The sequence below is a fragment of the Halichoerus grypus genome, chromosome 13 (assembly GCF_964656455.1).
Source record: "Halichoerus grypus chromosome 13, mHalGry1.hap1.1, whole genome shotgun sequence".
Taxonomy (NCBI): Eukaryota; Metazoa; Chordata; class Mammalia; order Carnivora; family Phocidae; genus Halichoerus; species Halichoerus grypus.
In genome coordinates, this window is record NC_135724.1 from 46,233,742 (window position 1) to 46,249,842 (window position 16,101).

The following is a 16,101-nucleotide window of genomic DNA, read 5'->3' on the forward strand; positions in this document are numbered from 1 at the left end:
ATACTATCTGAAAATAATAATTATAGATATTTTAGGTATGTTTACTTTATTGCACATTATATTTAGCAATAAAAGTATTGTTCTTCAAGATCCAACTCAAATCCTATCTATTCTCAGACTCTATTCCGTTACTCCATCCCATAATGGTTATTCCTTTCTCTGAATAGTTAACATTTTTTAAGTGCATAATTTGTGTGCTGTCTACGTCTTATAGTATCCTTGATACCTTTTTTCATTTAACTCATGCTATAACTCATTTAACACACGCAGTTTTGAACTTTGTTTTATATTCTCCATTGCAGCTACTGCAGATTCTATATAGACAGAATGATTTAGTAGTACTTGTTTAGTGGGTGATTGTGTTCACACTAGTCATCTTAATTTGAACAACAACAAAAATTTATATTCTATAGGGGCCTCTCAGTTTTTTTCAAATTACAGTTTTATGTAAAAGTTCTTAGAAGATCAGTTGATTTTTATATGCAGATATCTTTTTCTCCTTTTCTGAGCAGAGTACGGATTTTCTTGAGGCATTTATATAATTCCAATTAGGTGTGAAAGTCCGTTTTTAAAATGCCTCTTTGCATGCAAGTTAGATCATGTCTCTTATATACATAATCAGATGTATCGCTGTTTTTTCTTCAAAAAAAATATTTAAGGCTTCATGAAGAGGATGGAATTTGAACTTGGCCTTGAACAAAAGTTTAAGTGGAGAAACTTCTGAATATGAATAATTATTATTTCCAGTATTCGGGCAAGAGGAAACATCTTGAACAAAGGTTTGGAGGCAGTAAAGTGAAAGAATATTTCTAGGAAAACAAGTATTTCCAGGAAAACAGTCTGGCTGAAACCGATTCAGTTTAGAGTGTCTTAAATGTCAGTTTGAGTGTGGACTTTTTCCATATTAGGAGAACAATGGAGGTCCTCTGTATTAGGTTTAGTTTGCTAACATAACAAGAAATAAGTATTTCCCCAATAGTTTTAAAACATACTCAGTTAAAAATTGTACAGTGTTATCATGAAAATGACAGATTGTGAGTTTTTTGTATATGTCTCTAAAGTTAAGCTTTTTGCATTAGATCTTCTAGCATCTTTCCTGAGTTCAAAAATATTTTTAGTACAAAATTAAGTGATTCTTATAATAGGCCAAATGTGTTTACATACTAGTCTTTTTACATTGTTCATTACAACTCAGTCTCTAAATATTAACTGGCTAAGATAATATTTGGAGTGATTTCCAGTTGGTAACTTTTCTGGAAGCCTAGCGGTTTTTTTCTTTTTTTATAACAATATGCAAACATCATCTACGAAGCATGCCACTATGAGCCACCTGGCCCCTGATGCGCTGCCCTGGTGCTAGAGGGTCAGTTCTTATGCAGACCTCCTGCGTAAGTTAGTGTGAATTTCAAAATCTTGCTTGAACACCAGACTGTCAGAGAAATTAGGTAACTTTTGACTCTGTTTTGGACAAAAGAATTTGATACATTCTCAATAATGGATTCCTAAAAGTCCATATATATTTCTTGGAGTATTTTTTAAAAGGTTACAGAATCAGTTTTATTTAAAATCTTGAAGTTCATACAAATTCATTTTGGCATTTAATGTTTTATGCTAATCAACAAGTATATAAAGTGTTAAATATCTAAAACATACAAAATTATAGATGATTAAGCATGATGGTATTTAATAAAAGAAACACATCCATGAATGACTGTTCCCATCTTACCATTTGTGCCATGAAAGTGGAAAATTACTAGATTACCCAGAGCATTTATGGAAGGCAGAGGCTGTGCCTGATTTTTTTGTACATCCCCTCACCGTACTCAATCCACAGCTCCGTGTGAGACATCTGTTGAGGTACTATTTAAGTCTTGTGGCATCTGGCATATGGTATTCTTTTTTGCTATTTAGCAACTAAGTAAAGAATAAATCTTCACAATATGTATCAAAGATTCAAAATGAAAAATAAAGTATGTAAAATCAAATTTATTTTAGGATATAGTAGTTTTCAATTGTTTGGGTGTTATTAAGAATAGCTAACTCTGGGAAACTGTATTCCATAAAAAGAAAAATATGATAAAATGATATTTGGTATTTATATCCAGATATTAATGAAAGGTTGTTCATACCTTCATTCACTCTGACCTTTTCCTTTTGTTGCCCCCTTTTGCCTTACGAGTTTTGAGAAATAATTTTTCTAAGAAAAGGACTTTTCTTTGCTAAAATCACATTCCTGTAGAAATAGTGGAAAATTAAAGGAAAGAATGAAGAACAATAGTAACAATTTTATCACCTAGGAGTAATGACTAAATAATTCGTTACATGTTCTTGGTAGATTTTATTTTCCTTTCCACTTCCTGTTTGAAAATGTTTGTTTCTTGAAGAGAACTACTGTTTTATGCCTGATAATTGCAAATTGCTGGCATTTGTATTTGATTGCTTTTGCTTATTGACCTTGTTTACCATGTTTTAAGAACCCTGTTCTAAATGAATCGAGATTATTTAAAAGACAGAGGGTGGTATATATTTGTCTCTCACCTCCTAAGTTATTTTTAGATGAAAAGCTTTCTTAATATTATTTTTTTTAAAGATTTTATTTATTCATTTGAGACACAGAGATAGAGAGAGGGAGCATGAGCAGTGGGAGAGGCAGAGGGAGAGGAAGAAGCACACTCCCCGCTGAGTCAGGAGCCCGACGTGGGGCTCGATCCCAGGACCCTGGGATTATGACCTGAGCCGAAGGCGGACGCTTAACCATCTGAGCCACCCAGGCGCCCCATCTTAATATTATTTTTGATTGAAGGGACGCATTTAAAGGATCTTAATATATAATTAACACAAAGTCCAAAACTGTTGGAACAAAGAGTATTTTGCTAGCATTAATCTGGACAGGACATGACATTTTACTTCTTTTTTAAATGATCTATGTGCATTTTGCAGCTTTCTCTTGTCAGCATTCTGGTTTTTGTTTTGGGTGTTGTGGGTTTTTGGTGTTTTTTTTTTTTTTTTTGTAATGGGTAAATGGATTAAAATTTCCTTAGGGAACTGGGGAAGGTGGTGATATTACTATTTCTTTGTTCTCAACTTATATTCTGAAAGATACTGGACCCCAGAGGGACACATTTGTAAGAGTGAAAAGACCTATTCCATGCCAGACATTTATCCAATAAACACTAGAGAAAGTTGTGTTAATGCCACCTTTAGATAGGTTAGCCCTCATATCAACTACAGTATTATTCTTAGCTCTTTTTAGCGCTTGGCTTTTGAATAAAATTACTTATCTAGCATAGAATATCATGAAAGGAAATGTTAATCAGCTGCTTTCCTTAAACATTACATTATTTATTCCTATAATTTTTTAAATTTTCATTTTATTTATTATTATTTTTTTTAGTTGTGACTCTTCTCCTTGCAGGATATAGGCCTTTCTAGGACAAGGCTTCATCTTTTCTTTTACTGTACCAATTTATGCACCCTGCATACAGTAGGTGCTAATAATGATGCTCAAGGAATATACTATATGCTTTGTTTAAGGCAGCCAGCTGGAAGGAAACATAAGTTAGTAGACGTAAAAATGTTTGTGGTGCCTGGCTGGCTCCGTTGGTAGAGCATGCAACTCTTAATCTCGGGGTCCTGAGTTCAAGCTCCATGGTGGGTGTAGAGATTACTTTAAAAAAAAAAAAAAAAAGTAATTCAAAAATGTTTGTGGTCTTAAAATCCCACTAATTTTGTTTATTTTTATTTATAGACATGCTTCCATCATTTCTTCAGAAAGTTGAAGTTGTCTCTGAAGCTTCTAGAGAAACTTGTGTAGCCTTGAGCGATTGCCTTAATCTCTTCACTAAACAAGAAAGGGTAGGTAGTTTGGAGTTGAATTTTTTAATAATTGTGTGTCACATACTGGATTGTCCAATAAATCACTACTTTCAATTTGACCAAAGGTAGGAGAAAATAGTCTTAATAAAGAAAATGAAAGCTTCATTTTCACTAAAATTTAGAACTCCTTCATTCTTGATTAAACAAGATGATTCTGAAGTAACTTGTGTTCAAATTTAACTTACTTGTATAGCCGTATTTATCAACCATGGTTTAAATTTCTACTCACAGTTCTTGTGGCATTTCAACAAGAGTGTTGTGAAAATATTATAGAAACCAAAGGTTTTATATGAAAAATACATAATACTTTTCTTTAGAAAATAGAGCGCTATTAAACTTACCTATGTGAAATGAGCTCAGTGGATTAAATATCTTATGTTCTTTTCCCTCTGCTCTTTCCTATTCACTTTTCCAAATACTAGTAAGAGTGGTAAGTTTATCCATTAGTAATTCTTTTTCTGAGGATTGAAAAGTTGCAAAGATGTGTTTTGGTTGCCTGGACTAGGATTTTTCTTGTTTTAATTTATTCCCCCTTCTCATTTTCATGATGTTAAATGCAAGCAAGCCAAGCAGCTATAGGCTTTCACTTCCATTTTGTTAATTTCTACATATATGATCAATCTTCAGCTTTTTAGATTAAGACACCAAATTTCTCATTCTTGTTACAATTTATTTGTACCTTTTAATTAGATATTAGGTTTTGGTAAAACAAGATAGATGAAAATGGTTTTGTATATTTCTCTCATATGTAAAGATCTAAAATTTTATTGTGACTACAACGGAAACCTTGTGAATTCACATAAAAATTTTTTAAATGCCAGCTTTGTTATGTACTCCACAAATTCCATATTTTATTTGGAGAAAAAAATGTGAGTGATCTGAAAATCATTTAAAACAAATTTACAGAAAGTCTTTCAATAGGATTTTATTAACTATCACAGGAAAACATAATTGTTCATTAAACATTTTAAATGGTTAATTCTTCCAATACTGTTTGAAAACAACCCCTCCCATCTCAGCATTTCTATTTTTGGTGATTTCATATTCTAGGTTATTTAAATGAGGCATGATTTAGTGATCTAAATAAATCTAAATAGCATTGTCCAACATTTTTGAAATGAACGAATTGTGGTGTCTAGGAATTCAGGTAATATTTAATACATTGTAAAACTAATTCTCATTAACGTCTCTTATGTGATACCTGATGGATGTATCAATAATGTCTTTGTTTTAGAGGTGTGTAGTTTCAAGGTAAATTCTAGATTTAATTTCTGGAGAAGCCAGCCTATACTAATTTTTAAACTGTTTGCTTAAAAATGTAGCCTAGGTAATTACCTCCCTGAAAATCCAGATGTGCAAGGGTGCCTGGGTGGCTCAGTTGGTTAAGCAACTGCCTTTGGCTCAGGTCATGATCCTGGAGTCCTGGGATCAAGTCCCACATCGGGCTCCCTGCTCGGCGGGGAGTCTGCTTCTCCCTCTGACTCTCCCCCCTCTCATGTGCTCTCTCTCATTCTCTCTCTCTCAAATAAATAAATAAAATCTTTAAAAAAAAAAAAATCCAGATGTGCAAGAGTATATTAGCCTCAAGTTTAGACTAATTAGACTTTTAAATTTGTCATGAGGATTAAATAACATAATGTAAGCAAAATACTTAGCATAGTTCCTGACACATAGTAAGCCCTGAGTAAAAATCAGCAGTTATTATAGGATGCTATCTAATTAACACTTGTGACCCCTTTTCTCTGATGGTATTTTGGAGCTTATGTGTCTTTAGCATTGGATTTAAATCGTTTTGGGAGGAGGTGGTATTATCTAAAGAAGATTTGAGTATTTGTGGAATGATTGTGTTCTTTTCATCCTTATTTATTATTCAAGTGACAAAGGGCTACTTAAGTTCTCTGAACCTTGATATTTCCATCTTTCAAATAAAGGAGACCATACTGTAAGTCATTAACAAGCACTGAAGACTGAAAGTCTAATCGACCTTTTTTTAAAATCTCAGTCTTTTCCCTAACCAACCATGGGCAAGTTTCTGTAAAATGAAAATGTATAAACACCTCAGTGTCAGGTGTGGGGGTCAAATGTATATAGATGAATAATAGGTATATAGAGCATATTAACATACTGTGTGGCACACAGTACTCATTTAGGAAATGGCATGTGTTGCTTCAAACTTGCAAAGTGTCTTTAAGATTCTTTTTCAGTAATGCTATAAAGTAGCAACTCTGAGGTTCTATGGATTTCCTTCTGAGAAATAGGATTATAGACAATGAAAAGGGCCCCCAAATATTTAATAGATAAATGGCATCATTGAAGGTAGTTTTTTTTTATATGGCTAAGACCTACAACATAGGAATTTAATAGTGTACTTGAGGTCATCACAGAATAATTAGGTATTGTAATGCCTTATTTATCTGGAATCATAAATTGTATTTCTGTTATCTAGAAATTTTGTTAAAAGAACAATCATAAGCTTTGAACTCACAGAGACCTGGGTCTAATTCCATGTTCTGCTCCTTAATCTCTCTTTGCCACAGTTTTCATATATAATTACCTTTTTAAAGTGGCAATCAACCAAAAAAGAGTGTTTTGAAAAGTAGGTATGATCATCTTGGCAAAACACCTTGTATACTACCTGGCATGTAATGGGGATCCAGTAGATCTAAGTGATCCCAGCCCTTGCGGCCGCAAAACTGTTTTTATTCTAATCTTTTTGATGACAGTTATTTTAAATGTTATGCATTTACATCTTATGCTAAATTTTTAGCACTTAATTTTATCTTTTCTGGGGGCCTCAGGATTGTCCTTTTTGTATGTTCATAATTACTCTGTGTCTTAATACAGAGATGCCTTCAGGGGATAATGTTTATAGAACTCTGTAATTTGACTAAATGGCCCAGTCCTGCTAATGCCCTTGAATTCACTTTTGCACTTTATGGGGTTTAAAATTTTTTTCTCTTGATTTTTAGCTCGGCTGTGTGCCTGTCTGTAGCAGTGTAATACTGATCCCTTCTGTTTACTCTTTCTAATGTTGCTTATGAAAAAGAAAACCAGATAACCAAACTTGGTCAAATTATGTCCCCAGTAAGAGCAAGCTGGCTCTGTATGAGAAACTTAGGGGTTTATAAAGAGCACAAGCCTTAGTGCCTGGATTTGGGGCTTTCTATTTCTGTGGTATGTGAGTGTTCTTTGCTTATTTGGGGATGCTCTGATAAGACCCAGATATTTAAGGTTTCCATAGATCTCTATAAATGGTGTGCATTATGTAGGCATATTTTACTTGTAAATAACACTATGTTGTTAAAAAAAACTGCAGTATATAAAGCAAGCTGTAAAGCTTGTGATTGATTTACTAAAGGGAAACTTATTAGGTGTTTTTAGGGTAATATAGGGAGACATGAGAGAATGTGAATGCCGTAATTTGTCTTTAACCTTGTTTGAGAGTTCTATTCAAAAGGCTAGTGGGGCACCTGGCTGGCTCAGTCGGTAGAGCACAGGGCTCTTAATCTCAGGGCCATGAGTTCAAGCCTCACATTGGGTGTGGAGCCTACTTAAAAAAAAAAAAAGAAAAAAAAATTTCAAAAGGCTAGAAACTGGCTTTATGAATTATTTTTGTTTCTGTAGTTTTCCTCACCAGAGAGTGGTATCAGAAGTGGCTAAAATGTCACACAGTGCCATCATTGGTCCCCTTCTTGTTCTGTGTATCATCGAGCTCCCTTTGATATTAATCAAACCAGTTTTTCTGAAGTAGGAACTTGCTTACTTAAAATTAGTGTAAGCTCACTCATAAAATATTTTATGCTTCTGTGTTAAATTTCCTGACTACTAAAGAGCTGTAACCCAAAAGTATGATTGGGATGATAGTGATGCTAAGTTTGTGGTATAATGGAGAGATCTGGACCTTAAATTGGACCAACCAAAAGGTATTGCAACTTTGGACCAGATGCTGATATCTTTGGAGAGAAACCATGCCCTCCTGTGAGCTTCCAGCTCTATAAAGTCGAGGTCTCTAATATTCATTAGTTTCCTGGTCTGTTCAAAGGCCTTTAGTCATTTTCTGTTCCTATTCTCTTTCATTTCTTCATGTTTATACCTTTTGGGCCTTTACCTCTCTGTCATCTCTTCAGTCTCCTCCTCTCCCTCTGCTCTGAGCAAAATTCTTTGTTAAACATGGAGGCAGTGACTGTATTTTTTTTTTTTTTAAAGATCTTATTTATTTCACAGAGAGAGGGAACACAAGCAGGGGGAGTGGGAGAGGGGAAAGCAGGCTTCCCGTTGAGTAGGGAGCCCGATGTGGGGCTCAATCCCAGGACCCTGGGATCGTGACCTGAGCTCAAGGCAGATGCTTAACGACTGAGCCACCCAGGCACCCCGACAGTGACTGTATTTGCTGCCAGTTCCCTGCCACTCCCAACCCCCAGTCTCTTTTTTCTTTCCTTTCGTTGGCATCTGTCTCCTTCCATTCTGCTTCAAAAACAGCTCCTCTCTTCTTTTGAATCCTCTACTCCCTTACAGCTTCTGTCTCCCTACATTCCTTTCCAATTCTATTTTGGAAAATGTGATAATTTCTGTTTCTACTTTATTCCTCAACTAGCCCACTGAAACCATTCTTGCCAATAATCTCCTTACTGCTAAATCAGAGGATACCCTTAAATTACCTTGCTCGTCCTGTGATGGATCTGGCGTTTGATGACTACTTGCTTTTTGGAGTTCTCAGTGATTTCCATGGTGCCTACCTCTTCTGGCTTCTCTTTCCTTTAGAGCAGCTCCTCCTCAGTTTTCTTCTGAAGAATCTTTTCTTCTGCCTGTGCCTTGAGTGTTAGTGTCCCTGGTTTCTGTGGGTGGCCTTCTCACTCAGCATTCTCCTTGGATGATCTTAGCCACTCCTTCAAACAGAAATCCATGATGACTCTGATATCTCCACCTTAGATCTCTCCTGAGCTATAAACCAGTATATCCAGCTGCCTTTTAAACATTTAGATATGATTATATCATAGGCATTTCAAAACCAGTGTGTCTAACGCTGAATTATCCATTCAGCTCAGAGACAGAATTACTACCTATCCAGGAACCCAAGCCAAGATCATGGGAGCTGTCCTCAGTTCATCCTTCTTCCTTATTCCCCCACACTTATCAAGTTCTGTCATTTTTCCTTCCTGTCTCTCAGCTGTCTGTCTCCCTGTCCTCCCTCTCCTCCCACCCAACACTCAGATCCCCCACTGCCACTCTATGAGGATAGAGCTCTCAGGATTGCTCTGTCAGATGACTGCCACCATTTCCTCATCCCAGGTTCCACCCTTCAGAACTGGTTTAGAAATCCCTCCTATTCTAGGAGTCTTTGCCACTGTAGCACTTACCACATTGTATCATTATATATTTACTTGTCTGATGATATATTTACTAAAGAGCCCCTTAAGTAAGCAACTGTATCGTAGTTATTTCTGTAGGATCTGGGTCTAGTATAGTACTTGACCTGGAGTAGACAGTTAATATCTAACTGAATGCATAATAAATGTACAAAGGAAAGAATACAAAGATCAGACCAATCAGGATCTACTTTCTGCTGTCTTGACCTTGAGCAAATTAACATATGTTTGGGAATTCCATTTCCAAATCTGAGGAGAATACAGATGAGTTATTTTATGTGAAGTTCCTTGGTACGGTGCCTGGCACAGTTTAGGTGCTCTGTCAATTGCCTTCTAAAACATTTTGTTGTTTTCGCTGCCTAGTACTTCTGTAAACTGAATTCATTCTCTAATTTTTAGAAGCCAGGGGGAAGATTCTGTAGCGGCTGCTTTTAGTGCCAAATGTGACTTTTCACAATACCACTTAGTTATCAGTTTAGAATGGGGGGGGGGAGCAAACTGACTTTTCAAAGACACCATGAAACCTCACTGACATTAATTCCAAATTTTCTAGTGTACTGTTGTATCCTCTTCTACATGTTTTAATCTGTAGCTCAGTGAGAGCCACCGCTGTTGAATAGTGAACTTAAAGTACCCTAGGATCTTGTCAAAGAAATACTCAGTTTGGTTCAGTATTACTCTGCTCCCTAAAGTTTGAGGACAGGTTTATACTGTTTAAAACTGTTGGAACAAAAAGTTATGTGTACTCCACTCCCACCAGAACCTCATAGTTAACTAGAAATCTCAATAGCCTGACCATCCCACTTAAGTGTAGTATTTAGGAGGTGGGTTTTGCTATCCTTTGAATCTTCCTGTACCCTTCAAGCCTGGCTGGAATAAGAAACCATCTATTCCATATAAGTAGGTTTCACAGTAGTAGGATTAATACCATTGTTTTCTTCATTGCTCAAATGGTAGCTTAGAAAGTGCATAAAAAATAAATACATGAAGTCTAGTTCAGTCTTTGTTGTGGAATTGGAAACCTCCGCTCTTCAGTGTAAGCCTGAGTAAGGGTCAGTTACCTTTGAGGCGCAAGAGTCCAAAGAGGATTCCTCTGCTTTTCCCTGGGGGTGGGCTGGCCATTTAGAAGTTGTCAGGGCAGGCGTCGCCAGGAGAGGGCTTGAGCACACAGCCCGCTCTAGGACCTCGCAGGAGCCTCCGTGGGATGCACGCAGAGCACGAGTAGCAGTTTCCTTACTTCCTTCCCGAGAATTGCGGGCTAGCAGTCCGCTCGCTTCTTTGGAGGGGCTGCGTGCAGGCTGTCGTGGTTCCGAGCAGGTCCCCACCTGCGCCTCCGAGGAGCGGGCCCCGCGGGAGGGGGCCCGGGGGAGGAGGGACTGGACGACGACAGCGGCCGCGCGGAGCCGCCTGCTGCAGGCCATTCGCCGCGCTGCTCGCACTCTCCCGGGCGAGCCCTGGAGGAGGGTGGCGTTGGCTCTGCGGCCGAGAGGCGCTGCACGGACCTCTGGTGGCCTGAGGGCCGGCACGGGAGTCCTGGGCCGTGGGCGGGCGGGCCGGGCCTCTCCTTGACCTCGCTGAAGCCGGGGGCGGGCGGAGGAAAGGTGACTTAGGGAGACCTTGCGGTGCCGCCCTGGGTCGCGCCTCCGGGCTGGGCTGGAGGGGAGGCGGAGGAACAGGCCGAGCGCATTTGTGCTGGAGCTGGCTGAGGAGCGCAGGGCGGAGCGCGCCGGCGGGGAGCCCCAGATCCGGCCCAGGTGGGTGAGTGTGTGTGTGCCCACTGGGGGCTTTGCGAGGTCAGCCTCGGGAGGGACGGCAGAGGACACCCGGGGAGGGTGGGGGGTGGAAGCGGGGAGGGCGGCCAGACCAGATCTAGGGATGTGAGTAGATCCAAGAATAGTTGGACGTGTTTGTGCGGAGCGGAGTGCAGCTGCGGGTGAGTGGGGAGGGGTGCGTGAAGCCGGGAGACCCTGCTCTCCCGGCCTGGCCAGGGTCTTGCTGCTGGCTCCGTACTTGGGAGTCGGGTTCCCATAGGAAGAGCCACTTGGGGGGAAAGACTGGACAGATTTTTTTTTTTTTTTTTCCAGCTAAATATTGGTAGTAGGTCAAGTGGGGCCGGAGTGGGAGGAGTAAGGCAGTGAAAGACATTATTGTCCTAAATAACCTTCCAAGTTAGTGATTTTTTGCATGTCTCTGCCCTGGCTGACATTGAGATGAATTTACCATGCGTTAGGAGGCTGCTAAAATTCCAGGGAAACGCACGAGTGGATTAAAGAGAGGGAAATTATACTGGGGCTGGGGAGTGGGGAGGGAGGTAGCTTTTAACTTTGTTTTGATTAAGGATTTTTGATTACTCATAGGCTTTCTTTGTAGCCTAAACCAGTGGAGAATCACGTTCCCCAGCATTCAGAGCATGTGGCTAGTTGTTTTGTGTTTTTTGTTGTGCTAGCTTTTTCTGGATTTGGAGGGAGGGTAGTAGGAAAGGAAAGATACCAGGGAGGAGCTTAGTACAGCTTTTGATAGTTATTAAAGCTATTAAAAGTTTCTTAACTTGAATTAGGTTCAAAGACGGAATGAAGGCATTTTGTTTTAAAGACGTAGAGTAACTTAGCAGGAATCTTTTTCAAAAGAGAAAAATGCTTGAAATGCGTGTTGGTGGAGGAATGTGTAGGCTAGAATATGGGTATTAAGTGTAAATTTTCTTTTTAGTTTGAGGGCACACTGAAGTTAATCTCTGGTCCAGATAATGTTTGATTTCAGCCGTGAAGCTGATGACTTTGGTACGTTAGCTGGGTTTTGATTTAGATATTTAATCTTTTTTTTTTTTAAGACATTTAATCTGAACATGATGGCCAGAGAGCTATATCACCCTTTGTCCCAGTACTACTTTTACTAGACTGGGATCTTAAAGGAATTTGTGTCACTGGGAATATGATTGCAGGACTCTAGTCTCCCCTCTTTAGAACATTTTTAAAGGTTAATTTTAGGGAATTTCATTGAGGGTGAAAGTGACCCACATAATTTCTGTACCCTCAGTTGTGCACCTTGCAGAATGAGGGAAAATTAAAAAGTTCATTAGATTTTCCATATTAAAAGCACATGCATGTACTACCAGGGTAGTATATAAGTAAAGTCAAGCACGTTAAGAATACTGTATGTAAAATAACGAATAAAATAATTATGCAATAGCATGCTCTAAGCTTTGTGTATAATTTATAACATTTGCTATCTATATTCTTTAAAAAGCTTTTATAAATTTATTAGTATCTTGACATTCAAATATATTGTGTTTATAAGCTCTGTGAGGATTATAAGAATTTTTAATTCCTTTAAAAATTAGAAATTTAGATTTTTTTTTACTTGGTTCACATTATTCTACATTATTCCTAAACTTTTAGTTTGTATGTATAGTCAGGAAATATACTGCAAATTAATTTTGGAAGCAGGTAGGACATAAGTTAAATGTTTTTAATGTTTTTAAATTTATTTAATAGGAAGTTTATGTAGCATGAAGCAGGTTTTCATTTTGATAATTTGTGAAGTATTTGAACAAAAATACTAAGGTTGTAATTATTTCAGCAGTCTGAGAGAGAGAGAGAGAGAATGTGTATGTGTGCTATTAGCCTTGTCATGCTTGGTATGACCCAGGATCTTTTCCTAAGTTTTTGTATCAACAATGGTATGAAGTCTGTAACCTGCCTGCAATTGTATTTGTCTTGTATTCCTACTAGAGAGTGCAGTGCCTGATTTATATTCTGTCTGATGAATTTTGAATGAGGTATAGCAGATATAATTATCCTCTCATTTTAATGTAAGAGTGGTAAGGATATAACCCCTATACATTTTTATAATGGTCCACCATTGATTTGATATCTGTTATTTTACATAAAATTTTTTCCTTAATTCAGTATTTACAGAGTGTTTACCTTGCTAACTGGTCAAGGCTAGATGAATAGAAGAAGGGTTTTCTTGAAAGGTTTTATCAAATATGCCTAAAGAGTTTGAATATTATCTTGGGCTGTTAGAATCATTGAAAGATTTTAATCAGGGGAGAGATTTAATCAAATTTGCTCCTTATGAGAAGGATTAAAGGAAGGCCTCAAAACAGGGTGACCAGGTGCAGGAATTCAAGAGAGGGATAATCAGAGTCTGAACCAAGTTGTTGGCTAACAAAAAGGAAAGGAAGATAAAGAGCAGAGAGAGACTTCAAAGATAACCTTCTAGGAGCTGATAATAGTTGAGTATGAGGAATGAAGGAGAAAATGGAGTCCTAGATGACCCCCAGACTATGGTATATAAATCAGTGGATGGAAGGTGACTGAAGGAGGGAGTAAAGGGAGGAGGGGGAGGATGAGTTCACCTTTGGACATGATGACATCCAAGTAAGGGTCTCCTTATTCATCCAACAAAAATTTACAAATTATTAGTATTGAAAGTCACCTGAATAAACATGGAGCTTGAGTAAAGAATATCACCTAGGACACCTATAGCTTGAAAAAGTTTGAAATCAAAGGATTTAATACTGATATTAAAAGACAAGTGGGAGAAAAGGAAGCCAGTGGACAGCACTGAGAAGAAGCAGCCAGAGAGGCAGGAAAAATCCAGAACAGTGGAGGCCAATGGGGACAATCGGGTCAAGAAGTTGAGGTAACAACTGAAATGTGTTCATTATTGGTCTTGTATGAAGGAAGTTCTGGAAGCATGACATAGGACAAAGCTAGATGGCAATGAGTAGCAGAGTAAATGGGAAGCGAGAAAGTAGAAATAATTAAGATAGACTGATGTGGTTTCTATAGACATTCATAATCTATGAATAATTACAGTTTTGCTCCTTTCTTTCAATTCTTACATCTCATTTATTTTTCATGTTCCTAATGTACTGGCCAGGGCCTTCAGGACAATGCTGAATAGAAGCTGAGATGGTGGGAATCCATCCTTGGTTTTGAAAAAAGGCACACTTCTAACTTCCAACGACTCACTATTAAGAGTGATATTTAGTAAATATCATTTATCAGATTAATGAAGTTCTTTTTCATTCTTACATTGTTGAATTGTTTTTTAATCATGGAATGGATTTTATCAAATTCTTTCTGCATTTAATAAGAGAATCATAAGGTTTTTCTTAAGGTGGCAAATTATATATTTTTTTTAAATTATATTTTTAGACTTTTTCTAATGACAAGCCATCTGTGTGTACCTGGGATAAACCTAATTTGGTCATTACGTATTATCTTTAACATTCTCCTCGATTTGGTTTCGTTTGGATTTTAGCATCCATTTATGAGTGAGAATGGCTTGTAATTTCTTTTTTTGTTCTGTCCTCATCACGGTTTACTATCCAGGTTATACAGGCTTCATAAGATGAGTTTGGGAGTATTCTCTCTTTTGCTGTTCCCTGGAAGAGCTTATATAAAATTATCTTAGATTTTTTTTTAAAGTATTAAGTAGACATATTTATGGTTATAGGACTATTTTAGTTTTCTATTTCTTTTTGGGTCAATTATGACAAGTTATCTAGTTCCAGGGATTTATCCTTTCCATTTAAGTTTCAAAATGTATTGTTACAAGGTTGTTTTTTATTGTCTCTTTAACTTATTTTGGATCTGTAATTAAATATTTTTTCCTAATGTTTTCCATTTTTTTCCTAATATTTATTTGGATATTTCCAATAAATTTCTCAAAATCAGTCTCATTAAGGCTTTGTTTGATTAATTTTCAAAGAACTCTCTTTAGCTATGTTGTTGCATCTTTTTCTTTTAAACTAATTATTATGGTTACCTCTATCACTTTGAGTTTATTTTCCCTAGTATCTATACATTTATTATCCTCTGTCTCTTGGAAGTAGATATTTTGTTCAAAATTTTTAGTCTTCCAGATTTCAGGTTGTATGTTTCATAGTTCTAGTATTTTGTAATTTAGGGAATATATTCCTGCCAGCTTTATCCATTACTTGATTTTTAGACTTCAGCTTTCCACTGAGGACTGCTAACATATGTAGAGTACTGCCCTTCTAATACTTAAAACATGTAAAACTTTTGCCAAGGTTTTAACTACTTTCAATTTTATTTTTCTCTTACCTGACTCTTCTTGTTTTCATTGGTTGGCATTTCTATTTCCTTCCCGACTTGCTTCTCACCTTCACCCTCACAACTTCTTTTCTGGCTCTTGACAGTCTGCATGGTGGAAGAATGATCATCATTTCCTTGCCTTCTCCCTTTTTTCAGCTGTTTTTCCAATTTTCCACCCACTGCCCCCCATATTTGGAGGATTTTTCTGTGATCAGTTCAATGTATTCCATCTTGCTCTTTCCTTCTCCTCACAGCCTTGGCTCCAGCACCAAAGAGGAAAAAGCAGATAACCTGTATCTGATTTTCTTTAGATGCTCCAAGGTTCACCCTTATTTACCACATGATCTTTGTTAGTCCTCATGCAATCTATCCAGTTGATGACGATGAAGTCAGGGCACTATGGGCAAGGCCTAGAAGAAAGCACAGATGGTAGAATATGGACCTGCTCTTATTTGGACTCCTGAGGCGCAGGCGCCAGTATTAGTGACCCTCTTCTTGCTGTATGACTCTGGGTGGCTTATTCTAAGGTCTCGTATTCCTCCTCTGTAACACAGAATTATTAATACAGACCCCTTCCCTCTACTTCAGGAGTTGCTGTGAGACTTGAATAAGGATAAGAGACAGTCTTCCCAGGCTTTGTTTTCAGAAAAATATCTTGAAAGGATTTTGTGCTCAATTCAGGGGCAGAGAAGGGGAGTGAAAGTGGTTTGTGGCATGGGGGCTGGATCAAAGAAACCCTGATGGGAAGCAGTAGGTGTCCTAGGAATGAGAGGAAGCATACAGTTGTGCTCAGT

General features: G+C 37.6%; 1 protein-coding gene across 7 annotated transcripts in view; it reads left to right on the top strand.

Moving 5' to 3' along the window:
* OSBPL1A (oxysterol binding protein like 1A) overlaps window positions 1–16,101 on the top strand; it is a 220,197-nt gene that overhangs the window by 92,326 nt on the left and 111,770 nt on the right. For 5 of the 7 annotated variants that reach the window (XM_078060491.1, XM_078060494.1, XM_078060493.1 and 2 more), the window contains one exon: window positions 3,749–3,855. In XM_078060491.1, the coding sequence (XP_077916617.1) occupies window positions 3,749–3,855 (107 nt within the window). Of the gene's footprint in view, window positions 1–3,748; window positions 3,856–10,755; window positions 10,997–11,159; window positions 11,176–16,101 lie in introns of those variants that run through there. The other 2 variants (XM_078060496.1, XM_078060497.1) reach the window with 2 other exon arrangements.